At 34.9% G+C, this 13,545-nt stretch overlaps 3 protein-coding genes across 3 annotated transcripts; 1 reads left to right on the top strand and 2 right to left on the bottom strand.

Moving 5' to 3' along the window:
* The first annotated feature begins 2,004 nt into the window (after window positions 1-2,004).
* Window positions 2,005-7,768, top strand: LOC110654326 (uncharacterized). Its single transcript, XM_021810262.2, has 5 exons — window positions 2,005-3,400; window positions 4,128-4,180; window positions 5,929-6,060; window positions 6,985-7,146; window positions 7,531-7,768. The coding sequence occupies exons 1-5, from the start codon at window positions 2,098-2,100 to the stop codon at window positions 7,585-7,587; spliced, it is 1,707 nt and encodes a 568-aa protein (XP_021665954.2). The 5' UTR covers window positions 2,005-2,097; the 3' UTR covers window positions 7,588-7,768.
* Window positions 7,769-7,847: 79 nt separating this feature from the next.
* On the bottom strand, window positions 7,848-11,027 carry LOC110654426 (uncharacterized). Its single transcript, XM_021810414.2, has 5 exons — window positions 10,626-11,027; window positions 9,490-9,832; window positions 9,022-9,293; window positions 8,577-8,773; window positions 7,848-8,489 (listed from the first exon to the last, which is right to left on the bottom strand). Exons 1-5 carry the CDS (start codon window positions 10,813-10,815, stop codon window positions 8,049-8,051), a joined length of 1,443 nt encoding a protein of 480 aa, XP_021666106.2. The 5' UTR covers window positions 10,816-11,027; the 3' UTR covers window positions 7,848-8,048.
* Window positions 11,028-11,448: 421 nt separating this feature from the next.
* On the bottom strand, window positions 11,449-12,829 carry LOC110654317 (heavy metal-associated isoprenylated plant protein 28-like). The gene is made up of 3 exons (XM_021810253.2): window positions 12,513-12,829; window positions 12,046-12,118; window positions 11,449-11,957 (listed from the first exon to the last, which is right to left on the bottom strand). Exons 1-3 carry the CDS (start codon window positions 12,516-12,518, stop codon window positions 11,758-11,760), a joined length of 279 nt encoding a protein of 92 aa, XP_021665945.2. The 5' UTR covers window positions 12,519-12,829; the 3' UTR covers window positions 11,449-11,757.
* Between the last annotated feature and the right edge of the window lie 716 nt (window positions 12,830-13,545).

Below are 13,545 nucleotides of genomic sequence, written 5' to 3'. Positions count from 1 at the left end.
TAATTAATTATTTTATGAAAAATAGTGTCAGTTTACAAAAGTATCATAAATTAAATTATAAAATTTGTTAAACTATCTCATTTTCGGTAAGAAAATAATTTTAGTTTTTATAAAACTAAATAATCATAAAAGACATCCGAGCATTATTATGTGTTTTTTTTAGAAAGTTTTATTTTATTGCGTGAGGTTAATAAAATTTTTTGTAATTAATTATTTTACAGAAAATAGTATAAATTTATAAAAATCTCACAAATGAAATTGTAAAATTTTATTAAATTATCTCATTTTTAGTAACAAAATAATCTTATTTTATACAAACTAAATAAATATAAAAGATACCGAGTATTATTATTAATTTAAAACCAAATCATATTTAAAATATTGCATATTTAATCTAATAAAATCCAAATTATTGCTCAGAACAACAGTCCCAAAATGTCATTTTATTATAACTACTAACTGTTTATTTCAAATAAACAAAAATTTTTTTAAAATTATAATCTCAGTTTTTAAAAGTACTGTATACTAGCACTACTATTTCTAAAAAAACTAATGTTACTAATAATATGTAATTGATTTCATTGCCATTTGGTTTTGGTGCAATTCAATTTCAATTCTAATTAGAATTTTACAAGTTTGAAAATGATTTTATCTATATAATACCCTAAAAAATAATTAATATTTTTTCTTAAAAAAAAATAAAATTGAACCAAGCAAAAATTTATGACTTTTAAGATACTTTTAATAACAATTTTCAAAATCAATTCTATTCATTGAACCATAAATATCAAATTTAACTCAAATTAAATTTAATCTGATGGGGAAACCTTATCCACCAATGACCAGACCTGCTTATGCATTAATATTTTTAATTAATTAAAGAAACAAAATCCCAATTGAAAATTTCATTAGGTTTTACCAAAAAAAGAATAAAATTCAATCCTATTATAGTTACTGTAATGAAAAATACTATAATTAGATTTTCATAAAAAGGAAAATAAAATAAAAACAACTGTAATTCGCACACATACATGCATAAAATAAAACAACTGTAATTCGCACACATACATGCATAAAATAAAACAACTGTAATTCGCACACATACATGCATAAAAAAGAAAAAAATAATAAAAGAGTGATTTTTCAATTTAGAAACTTGTCAGGGATTTTTTCTGGAATAGAATTAAAATTGAGTAATTAAAATGAAATAATTAGATAAATTAGGGATTATTGTTGTAATTTATTTTTGTTTTAATGAAATTAGGGACTATTGTTGTAATTTATTTTTGTTTTAATGAAAAGACACTAGTGAAAAGGCTTAGGAAAAAATGGAAATTCATAAAAAAATCAATATATATATGAAAAAATTCTTACAATTAACTTACATCTTAATATTTCCAGTTTTCTTTCTCGCATTTCCAGAGAAAAAAATAGCATTTGGATTGGAGGAGCTCTTGCTTTTTCGTTTCTTCCCCTTCTAATTTTCGGTATCTGTTTTTTCTATTTTCTAAATTATTGTAAGTTTTTTTTTTATTATTATTATCATTATTTTCCCCCTATTTTTCACTGTAAGCTTTTTTTTTTTTATGGATATGTATTTTTGAATTTTTAATTTTTAAAAAAATAAAATTAATATGGGAAATTGTTTCTTCCTGTTGAAGCGGATTTTTGTTTTAGTTCTCAATTTTGATTAAATTTATTTTTTGAAAATTAAATTAAATTTTATTAACTTTTGCAGTCATTAGGGTATTGATTTTGCGTTTACTAGATTTTTTAAGAGTAAAGCTTGCATTTTCCATGTTAGGGTTTAGTAAAAATTTCAAGTTGTCTCTAGAAAAAATTGATGATCTCGTCGGTTTATTGATTTATTTATTTTCCCTCACTCAACAAGCCACCCAAGTCACTGAGACTTGTTTGGACTTCGGTCTTTCAACTTTCAATAGGAGTGGAAAATCTTATCCTTTTGAGGCTTCTAGATTCTGTTACATTTCAGTGTAGATTTGGTCTCTGTGCTGATCTGCAACTGTAATTTTAATTTTAATTTCTTTGATTCTTTTTATTTAATGTTTAGTAGTGACTCTGGAATTTAAAGCAACAATGTCTGGATCGGAGACCGAATCAGAGACGGGACTGATAACAGAAATTATCCAGGAGCTCTTAGACGAGGACCTCGACATGGAAATCTTAGACGTGGGGCAACAGAAAAGTCCGGTGACGCCACAGCCGGCTCCACTGAACATGCTTTTACCCTTCAGTGACGATGGCACAGCTGCCTACAAACCTGTGACCAATGCTACCTCACCTACCTATCAAGCTCCGTCCAATGGAGGAGGAGATGGTGTGGAAGGATTTAAAGAAACAATGTCAGGATCGGAGACAGAATTGGAGATGGATTTGATGACAAACGCTACCGGGGAGCCCTTAGGCGTGGGAATACTGAAAAGTCCGGGGACGACACAGCCGGCTCCACTGAACATGCTTTTACCCTTCAGTGCCGATGGCACGGCTGCCTATAAACCCGTGACCGCTGGCACCTCACCGTCCTACAAAGCTCCGTCCAATGGAGAAGGAGGAGGTGTGGAAAGAATTAAAGAAACAATGTCAGGATCGGAGACAGAATTGGAGATGGGTTTGATGACAAACACTACCGGGGAGCCCTTAGGCGCGGGAATACTGAAAAGTCCGGGGACGACACAGCCGGCTCCACTGAACATGCTTTTACCCTTAAGTGCCGATGGCACGGCTGCCTACAAACCCGTGACCGCTGTCACCTCACCGTCCTACAAAGCTCCCTCCAATGGAGAAGGAGGAGGTGTGGAAGGAATTAAAGAAACAATGTCAGGATCGGAGACAGAATTGGAGATGGGTTTGATGACAAACACTACTGGGGAGCCCTTAGGCGTGGGACTACTGAAAAGTCCGGGGACGACACAGCAGGCTCCACTGAACGTGCTTTTACCCTTCAGTGACGATGGCGCAGCTGCCGACAAACCTGTGACCACTGCCATCTCAACTGCCAACCAAGCTCCCTCCAACGAAGGAGGAGGTGGTGTGGAAGGATCAACCAGCGGAGCTGCAGTCTCACCCCATGGTATTATTGCGAACATGAACATGAAAAACAAGGGGAGTGTGTCTGGAACTCTAGAGAAGAAGAAGAGAGGTAGGAAGAGGAAGTACGGTCCAGGTGGCACTTTGGAATTGGCTCTTGTAGCCGCATCCCAGTCCGTAAACCAGACAACTGTAGGCGTTTCCCCTTCTTCTCCTCATCCTCCTCCTCCTGCAGGTGCTGCTGCTGTTACTAGTCCTCATGCGGCAGCAGAATCAATCTCGCCCACTGGGTCCAAGAAAGCGAGAGTCAGACCATGTGCTTCTAAAAAGAAGCAGCAACATGAGGGGCTGGGTAGTATATTGTTCCTTCTCTTTTTAAATCTTAAAGGATTTTAATTTTATGGTGTTTTGATCCTGTTTTTTATTTTGATGTTTTGCGTTATTATTGTTATTATTATTGCCTGTCACGTGGTGGGATTGGAATGTCTTTTAAGGCAACAGTGGCTTTGGAGGTTTGAGATGGTTGTTGCTGATATAATGAAATGGGATAATATGGTTATTTGGTTAAATATAACTCAGCAAATTAGAAAAAGAAAAAGAAAAATGATAGTGATGTTGTGGGTTATGCTGGAACTTCAGATCCGTTCCTTCCGACTTCATATTCTTGTTTCGCAAAATTACCTATCTGTCCCTTCTTTTTATTCTGTGGCTATATGGAGTTATATATTCATTTCTCGTCAACATATATTTTGTGTTTATTCCTTACATATTTTATGATAATTATTTTCGTAAAAGTCAATTCTTTAAGGAATAAATATTCATTTTACTTTGGTAAAAGGGTAGTGAAATTTTTGCTTGTTTGAAATAGGAATGGAAATTCTTTTATTTCTTTTGTGTTCGATACATGAACTTATTATATATATATATATATATATATATATATATATATATATATATATATATATATATATATTTTTTTTTTTTTTCTTTGGTTTCGAATTTTTGATTTCCTTGTCATTGCTGTGCTGTGATTCGCTGCCCCTGTAATATGATTAGCTCACAGAGGCTTCTGTTCACAGGTTCAGCTCGGGCTGGATTTAGAACACATGTTATCAATGTGAAAGCTGGAGAGGTTTCTGCTTGTCCTTTACATTTTTCTTGTTTTCTAATTTTTGCTCTTTCTGATTATTGTTGGCGAACTTTAATAGTTGCAACTTAATAATACTATAACTTTGTTTTGACTAATTGTCATATTTGATTATGTCATATGTGTTGATAGAAACTGTCAATATCATTTGCCATGCATATGCCATTTGATATTAATTGCGTGTGCCATGTTAACGTTCGAAAATTTGTATTCAGCCACATTACTTTTGGTTACGAATTTAAGCAGGTATTTTCAGTTAGATTGCCAGGCGTTCATTAACTTGACTATAATATCTGAAGCATATGGGTCAGTTACGCAGGGTTAAGTAGTGACGTTGTTAGAAATTGTACTATGTCGAAAGGATTCTTCTAAGGGCCTGTTGTACCACACCTGCGTCCTACATTACTTAATTGAAGGGTAACGTGAAATGTCAAAGTAATTGTGCATGCATCATGCACTGATATGCCTAGTTGTAGATTTGAGTTGTTACATTAACGTCATAGATTTTCCTTATCACATTGTTTCGAATACTGCTGAGGCATCCTAGTTCATATAATTGTTTTTCTTTCTCTGCATGGGCTCTTAGCAGTGAATTGAAAATAGTGGAATTACATTTAGGAGAATTGTCCACAAATCTGTAAAGTGTTTGGATCTGATTCGTGTCTGAAACACATGCATAGTTCTCAAGCAAAAGTGGCATATTGATGGCATCCATTATTACAAACTAGGCATGACACCTCATGTTATTTCCAACATAAAACAAATGCTTCCTAGTTTATTTATTTTTTGGGCATGGCATGTGATCTTTAATGGAAAATAATGGAAATGACTTGTAGGAATATTTTTCATAAGTTACCAAACCACCAATAATAGAAAGATTAATAATATACTAATTATAAATGACATTTTTTTGGAAGGTAATCGCACGGGTCCCTTTAACGTATTATTTATTTATTTGTATTTTGACACATCAGCCATTATAGTTTTAGGATAATTAAAGTGCTTACCTATCCTTGCCTCTTAGGTCATAACAAGTGTTACTTCAGGTTTCGCATTTTCTTAGTCAAAAGCGTAAACGCTTAAGTGCAATGACTTGTCTAAATCGGGTCTATTATGAACTTAAGACACAATCATATGGGATCTATATATTTAATAAATGAATCCCACAATACCTTTTGTATCTTGAATTCATGGAAAACGGAGTCTAGATAAGAAAAATGATAGGAAAGTATTTTCTGATTACTAAGTAAGCACGATTAATAAAGAGAGGGTTTTTTGAAAAAAGTAGAAAAAAAAAAGCACAAAACACAGAGTCTCAACTTCAAGGCTAAGATTGAAAGAATTTAAATGTTAAAAGCTTTTAGATATTTGATAATTTCTTAAAAGTTTAAATTTTATATAAAGAATTGAATTTTCTTTGCGTGTTATATTATTAATTGATTTTTTTAAATAATTTTATGCTTGTTTTAATAAAGTAAATGCTTTTTTTTGCACTTTAAACGATGCCGTGAAGCATCATTTTGAGTGCACCTTATACTTTTAACTACCTTGGATATTATGTGAGCATCTATGCTTTTGATGTTGTAACCCCAACTTGTGTTGTCTCTTTAGCTGATCCTAACTAGTTTTTTAGATTTCTAGTATTTTTATTCTATTGTATGCTTATGTTACTCGGTATTGAGGTGTTCTATTAATCAAAAGTTAATATGTCTTTTTATGGTTTCCTTTTTTAGGATGTAACATCAAAAATAATGTCATTTTCTCTGCGTGGTCAAAGGGATATTTGTATCATGTCAGCAAATGGCACCTTATCAAGTGTTACTCTCCGTGAACTAGCCATATCTGGTGGAACGACAACATATGAGGTTTGCCATATAACTTCAGTTTTAGTTGTTTGATGATCACGTGCGCATATGCTCACACACACACATGCGTGCACATAGACATGCAAGTGCATAGATAGGTGATGCTGTAAATTAATGACATCTCCATGTTTTGCATGTAACTTCAGTTTTAGTAGTCCAGTGATCATGTGCACAAACGCTTGCACATACACAAGTGCACATGAACGCGCCCATGCGCGTGCACACGAACGTGCGCGTGTACCTACGCACGCATATAGAGAGAGAGTAGTAACTCATAAATTTCGTTAATGCATAAAGAGGTGATACTGTAACTTAATGATATCTCCATGTTTTGCATGTAACTTCAGTTTTAGTAGCCTGGTGATTACCTGCACACACACACACATGCACATGAATGCGCATGCGCGTGCACACACATCTAGAGAAAGAATGGTGACTCATGAATTTCGTTAGTGCATAGAAAGGTGATGCTGTAACTCGATGACATCTCCATATTTTGCCTTGTGAAATTGTAAAATAGTTGGGAATCTATAGCTGAACCATGAATGTTGAATGGGTTTGTTTTGCATGATAAACTCATGTCTTTTTTATCAGCCATTGAAGATGCATTTTTGTAGAGCAAGAAATTCTCTTCAGATTATTAAGATTGCCCTGAAGGGTTTACATCTGTAGAAATGAAATGTTTCTTTGTAATCCTTTTTTACGAGGAAAAATATAACTTAGAGCTGGGAAGTTTTTGGCTTTTGAAGGTGGCTTAAGTGTTGAATTAGGGGAAAATTTTGATTATTAAGTTTTGTATTTTATTTAAAACTAAACATCCTTAAATTAAAGCTACTCTTTATCAATGACTTATTTTCAACTTTAAAAAGTTCAGTTGTACAATTGCTTTAATTTGGATTTAAGAGGCACTTATTCTCATTGTAGGGGTTATTCCAAATTTTGTCGCTGTCTGGTGTATTTCTGCCATCAGAAAATGGAGATAAAAGAAGCCGAACTGGGGGGTTAAGTGTGTCTTTATCTGGGCCAGATGGTCGTGTGCTAGGTGGTGGCGTAGCTGGTCTTCTAACTGCTGCATCTCCCGTTCAGGTGAATTTGCTATTCTGTTAACATATTTTACTTTGTTACTTTTGGAAAAACTGCGTATGCTTGTTATTGCCCAAACAATTATGCACTCCCATGCACATATGAATTTCCTTGAGCCCGTTGTAGCCTTGCATCTTTGGCCTTGCCTTATGCAACATTTCAGAAGTAGATATGGAATTTGAATTTCTAGTTGCCATTGTATTGCTATTGTTCTTGACCTCATTATGTGCTAACTAAATGATCTGAAGAGTTCTAATTCCGCAATGCTTATAGGGCATAATCTGGCCAAAGGTTAACTGGTTGTAGTATCTTTGGTCTAAGTTGCCTACCTATTTAAGCAGCAACACTTTTACTAGCAATGAAAAGCTCATGAATGCCTTCTCTCAGGTACTTGTGGCAAGTTTCAAGTCAGATGGTCGCAAGGAACCCTCTGCAAGGCTGTGAAGTTACAGAAATGCTCATGCTTAGGATTTAGAATAAGATGAGAGGCTTGACATATGTCATTGTTGTTAACGCCTTTGATGTCTCAGCCTTGATTATCTATCAATAAAGGTCATACAAGGTTTTTATTGAAGATGTTTGCCCTATGCTGCTTATTCAAAATCTTCATTAATTTTCTGCATAACATGTGTGATAAAAAAGAGAGTAAATCTGCTAATGCATCATTTAAAAATGAAATCCCAAACACACGTTTTGTTCACATCTTTCTTGGAAAATGGGTGGAAGAGTGACTTCTCATAAATTTTCATTCTCTAATCTTTGATAATCTTACCAAGACGTGAAAACTCTTATATATACATAATATAAACCCGTATCGTTAGTTTAGCATTGCATTCAAATGATAGAAAATATTTTATTTTCTGTGTAATAAACGGAAGCTTAGTCTAGGAATACATTTGCAGTAACTAGGACTTATTTTTTTCTCTTTTCAAGAGAAAACGCAATGAAAGGAACCCAAGGGCAAAAGTCTGCCAAAACCATCCTCTTGCATTAACAGGATCCACCCGTTTTGCTAGACGCCATGCATATATGGCCTCACAAATATGCGCTGTTGTAGCTAGAAGAAATACTGTCCTTGTCATCCACATCGAACGGAAGACGAAAAGACTGATAGCTCTGAAGAGCGGCACTGGTCCTGTATCTGGTAAGTAAGCTGCACAGAATAATGTACCCATCCCAATCACACAAAACAGCCATGCATATATGGTAGGTCCATCCAACATTTTCCTTTTCCTGTCCTGCCAGTAGGAGATGGTTGCAGCCATGCCTTCCCGAGGAGTCACCATTGGAACATAGCCAAGCTCCTGCTTAGCTTTAAGGAAAGAGAAATAATGGGTCACACCAACCTGTTCAAGTACAATGGAATCAGCAAATATGGCCCCTTTTGACTTGATTTCTAGGCAAGATATGCATATATGGATTGTTAGAAATACCTTGTATACTTCAGCTGGAAGGATAAATGGCTGAGGAAGCCACCATCTATTCAACCAGGGATACAAGAGTGTATAGATAGCCTGGAAAATCTTTCCTAGAATGAGAGCATGGGGTACAGTTAAAGAAGCTGTTGGCAGATCATAATCTAGACTTCTGAGAAGGGGTCGGAGGAATTCAAAACTGTTGATTGGAGATCCTGTGGAAGAAGTAATCAATTTCCTTATCCCTCACTGTAAACATCATTCTAATCCAATACAACTCATGTGGCAGTTCAAAGAAATTGCTCTCACATTCCCAATTTTATGAACTCATGTGGCAGTTCAAAGAAGTTGCTCTCACATTCCCAATTTTATGATTGGGATTAAAGAGTTATGGGAACAAGTCACTTGTTGACAATTCAAATTTTCAAATTAACAAGAAGATTATTTCAAAGAATATCGTTACCATCAGATATAAAGTATGGCTGTCCAGCAGCTACAGGACGTCCTCCAGTCATGGGAATGTCATCCAAGAGTCCCATGCTTGCCAATATCAGTGCAAGCACAAGGTTATCTACATAAACCCAGTCAGTCTTCACATTTGCATCACCGATTATGAAAGGCAGAAGACCCAACTTTGCAAAGGACATGATCCTTGGAAAGTGTCTTTCTTCACCTGGCCCATATATAGCAGCTGGACGAATTGCACATGTATAAAGACGTTTTCCGTTATTCTTCCTATACAGAATACAGACAATCAGTCATTCACTATTGTTGGATCCTCTCAAGGAAAGTATCTAAATAAACCAAGTCTTATCATTTTGATTATAGGACTCTACCCACTGATATGAACCATTTAGCGGGTTGCAAAAAAAGGCATAAAAATGAAATCAATCAGGGACTATCGAACCTGGGATTCTTACAAATAACTTACTTCAGAGGACTGCCGTTGTACTTCAGAACCAACTGTTCAGCAATTGATTTGCTACTTCCATATGGATCAACATGGTCATCAATTGGGAAGTAAGGCAAGGCTTCATTGCCATTCACAATCTCCTTTCCCCCAAAGACGACATTATATGTGCTCACATAAACAAGCCTTTTGATCCCAAACTCAATGCATGCTTCCAGAATATGGCAGGTTCCATTTATATTCACCTCATCAATGCGGCCAAACTGCAGCATTTCTTTCCCTGACATGCCAAATGAAGCAAGATGGAAGACACAATCCACACCACGTAAAGCTTTTTCAACATCTCTTTTGTAGGTGAGATCCCCTGTGTCATTAGTGACCATTGCTTAGAGAATTGCAATACACTAGAACCAATCAATTTTATGGATCCAAATTAAAAACTTTGAAGACTAGAAAAACGAAAGAGAAACAAAAGTTGAAAGCATAAAGCTACATATAGCAATCAAACATTCACTCAACAAATACTTTACATTTTACAACGAATTTGACAATTGTGGAAAATGTTGGATGAAAAGACAATAACCAATGTTGAAAGCATGAAGTCCTATAATTCGTTGATAAGCAACAGCTAAACAACTGCAGCTTTCTTCCCAATTAGACTCGTTGCTAATTACTTACTTCCCACTATAGATGTTTACAATGAGAAACAAATTTATAAAAAAATATGAAAGATAAAGGTCTTCTTGCGCACCCAACAAATCAAACTGGGTTCAAAGCAGCTGATCTTTGAACTAAAAGTAAAAATGCCATGTTTTCCAAATTTAATATACTGTATTCTTTTTCAATTTTTCATTTTTCAAGATATCAATTCGTCCCTGATCCACATGATCTCAGATGCAAAACCAGCATAAATTGAAGATGCAGAAAAGAGAAACAAAAGTTTTAGTTTTTGCGATTTGCCTACTAAAATATACATTAAAAACCAATCAATTTTACGGATCCAGAATAATAAAAACTTCCTATTAAATTTAATAGTCAAGTAGAAGAAAATCAATTTTGAGAAGGGTAAGCGATTAGATACAAAGCAGATGCAGAACATACACCGATTTAGCACATGTAACATAAATTAAACAAAGAAAAGAAAAGAAAGATGAGACCTTGAATGCACTGAACTCCATGAGTAGTGAGTTTGTGAGACCAAGAAGAAGTGAGACGAAGGTCAAAGGGTCGGACCTGGCGAGCACCTCTGCGGACCAGCTCCAGACAGAGTGCGGAGCCGACGAAGCCCAGCCCACCAGTCACCACGAAGGTGTTGCCTTCTATCCCTTCGTTTTCGCTCAAGTGCATTTTCAATATTTATTATTTTTCTCTCTTTCTGCCTTTCTTTTGATGGAAGATGCACTCTGGGCTGCGTCTAGACTCTAGAGGGAGGAGGCTGTGCCAATACTTGTATCTTCACGATATCATTTTTTTTATTGGTTGCCATCTCGAGACTATTTGGGTCTAAATAAAGTCCCATTCGTTCTTCCAGCCTCTTGATCAAAATAAGCTTTTTATTGTTTTAAACTATAATGTTTTTATTATTTCTTGCAATAATTTTTTTTTTAAGAAAAATTATTATAAAGTGATATGATAAAAAGTATGCATCCACATGGTTAATTAAAATAATTAATTTTAGGTGGTATAATCTTTTATATTTTTAATATTTATAATATAAAATATTTTAAAATCGTGTGTTATAATTAAATTTCTTCTCAAATGATTTTAAATGTTCAATTTTTTGCATTAATTTAATATATTTAAGATAAATAATTCCAAAACGCTATCTATTAGAATCAAATCTCAGAAATGTCTATTTTTAGCAATAGATTTTTATAATGTCTTATTGTAAAACTATTCAAGCAGTCAGGCATTTGCTGTTATCTTCACACAAATCACAATATGGATGGCAATGGCATACTTGGTGATAAGAATCCAGAGTGGCACAGCAAAATTTAATCTTCATTCCAACTGTCTCTCTCTTGGACTGAGCTAATTTAGCAAATTAGATGTTACAATAAAAGGGATAGAAAGGAAAAGGGAAAAAAAACTTGGTAAATCTGCAAAATCTAGGACTCTTCCATTTTACTCTATCTAAGCATGTATCATCATGAGACAGTTCCTTTGAAAAAGAAAAAGGAGAAACAGAATCAGGAACAAATAAAATAAAATAAAATGTGAAAAAACAAAGCACAACTTTGGTATACCATATCCCACGTAAGGGGCAAAAAGAAGAGGAAAAAAAAAATCTTAGAAGAAGTTGAAGTTGTTAAATCTCAAGCTTCCATAGCTTGCACTGCAGGCATAGGCATTGAGAAGCTCATTTTGTGCAGACCAGAAATCAGCTTTCAGACCACCTCTCCTTATCGCTTTAAGTATTTTGTTCCTGTGTGCATATCCTGTAACCACCACCTTCTGGCTATTAGCATCCACTTCCACTTTCTCTATTCCTGTAATTTAACACAAGGGCCATCAGATACTCCACCAGTTAATTAGTTTGAGGAAGTTTTATATATAGAGATACGTATATATACTGACCTTTCAATTTTGACAGGGATTTCCTGAGTCTTTTCTCATGTATGCCAACCATCTCCACCTTCAATTCAACACTCTGCAAAATAGTGTTACATGCATTACTAGAAATTCATATAGAAAGATGCCTATAATTTTCAGAATCTTAATTGGGAAGAAAATTATCAACTTACTAAAATGTCCATGTACATACAGTTCCTACTTTTAGTAAAGAGCAGTTCAACCAGTAGGGGAGAACATGTTTTTCCAAAACTAGTAGAAAGTGTCTTCTATTAAGAATTAATTAACATTTTTACCAAAAGAGAATTCAAGAATGATACAATGGATTAAAAAAAGAAGGGATTAAATAACATTTTCACTCTAAAGACAATGAGCTGAGCTAGAAGCTTCTAAAATCTAAAACTGGCAGTCCCCAAAAGCAACTAATATGCAAGTGGACTGAGACTAAAGGAATTATTAGAAAGAAAAACTACCTCCATGAAGAACTCTGATTGGAGATGCTGATATAGAATGATCTGCAAATGATGATGATGATGATGGTGAGATGGGAGCAGAAAAGTACAAGAAGCAAACAAAAAACAAATGATAAGAGAAGCTACGAATGGAATGATGTGTTGGTAATGAATGGAACAGATAGGGAATGTCAGGGTGATATATATAACAGAGGGGGGACATGGAAAAAGATGGAATAAACAGTAAAGTGGGTTTTGGGTCTCGGGTTCTGCTCTTTGCTTTTTCAAAGGGGGACATGGAAGAGGGTGGAAAACCAGAAAACAAGAAAACCGTTAATATCGAGAGATGGGGTTAACGTGACTTGCTATGTTATATAGCTCAAGACTCAAAGAAAGACAGAGTTCCCTCTGCACAAAGCAATGTGAGTCTGAAGCATTTGAAATGATTGGGTTTGACGGGTCCAACCCCAACTTTTTTGTTCTCAGGATCTGTGGGGTTGGCATTGGCAAATGCCAGCAAAAGACAAGTGTTAAAGTTTGGATTGCCTTAGGATAGAATCTCTACCGTCCATCTGGCATGCTTATTATTCTTTGCTTCATCAGGAGCACACTCTTTCCTAATTATGGTATGATCATTATGTAGCATACTTAGGATTTGCTTCGCGGACTGTGAAAAACGAGAAAGAAAAGAAAAGAAAAGGAGAGAAACAACTCCCTTAGAGCAAGTTTGGTATTTTTGCAAGATTTTTCTTGTCAATATCAGGTCTAATAGACCATATTATAGCGGAAATTAAATCAGAGATTAATAATGAAATACGATAAAAGTTTTAAAATAAAATCCATAATATTATTGGTTTGATCTATGCAGGAGAATATTGAGTCAGAACAATGGCGTCTAGGTCTGGCAGACAGAAAAGCAAAGGGAAGATTCGATTCTGGATGCTTGGGATCAAGGCGAAGAAACATTGGAATCTGGGATCTCTCGGAATTTACATGCTACATTTCTCAAGAATCATATCACATCTCCCGATTTCGTTTGGTCATACCTTCATCT

This window comes from Hevea brasiliensis, chromosome 12, assembly GCF_030052815.1.
Source record: "Hevea brasiliensis isolate MT/VB/25A 57/8 chromosome 12, ASM3005281v1, whole genome shotgun sequence".
In the NCBI taxonomy this organism is placed as follows: Eukaryota; Viridiplantae; Streptophyta; class Magnoliopsida; order Malpighiales; family Euphorbiaceae; genus Hevea; species Hevea brasiliensis.
This window is presented reverse-complemented; position numbering and strand designations above follow the sequence as displayed.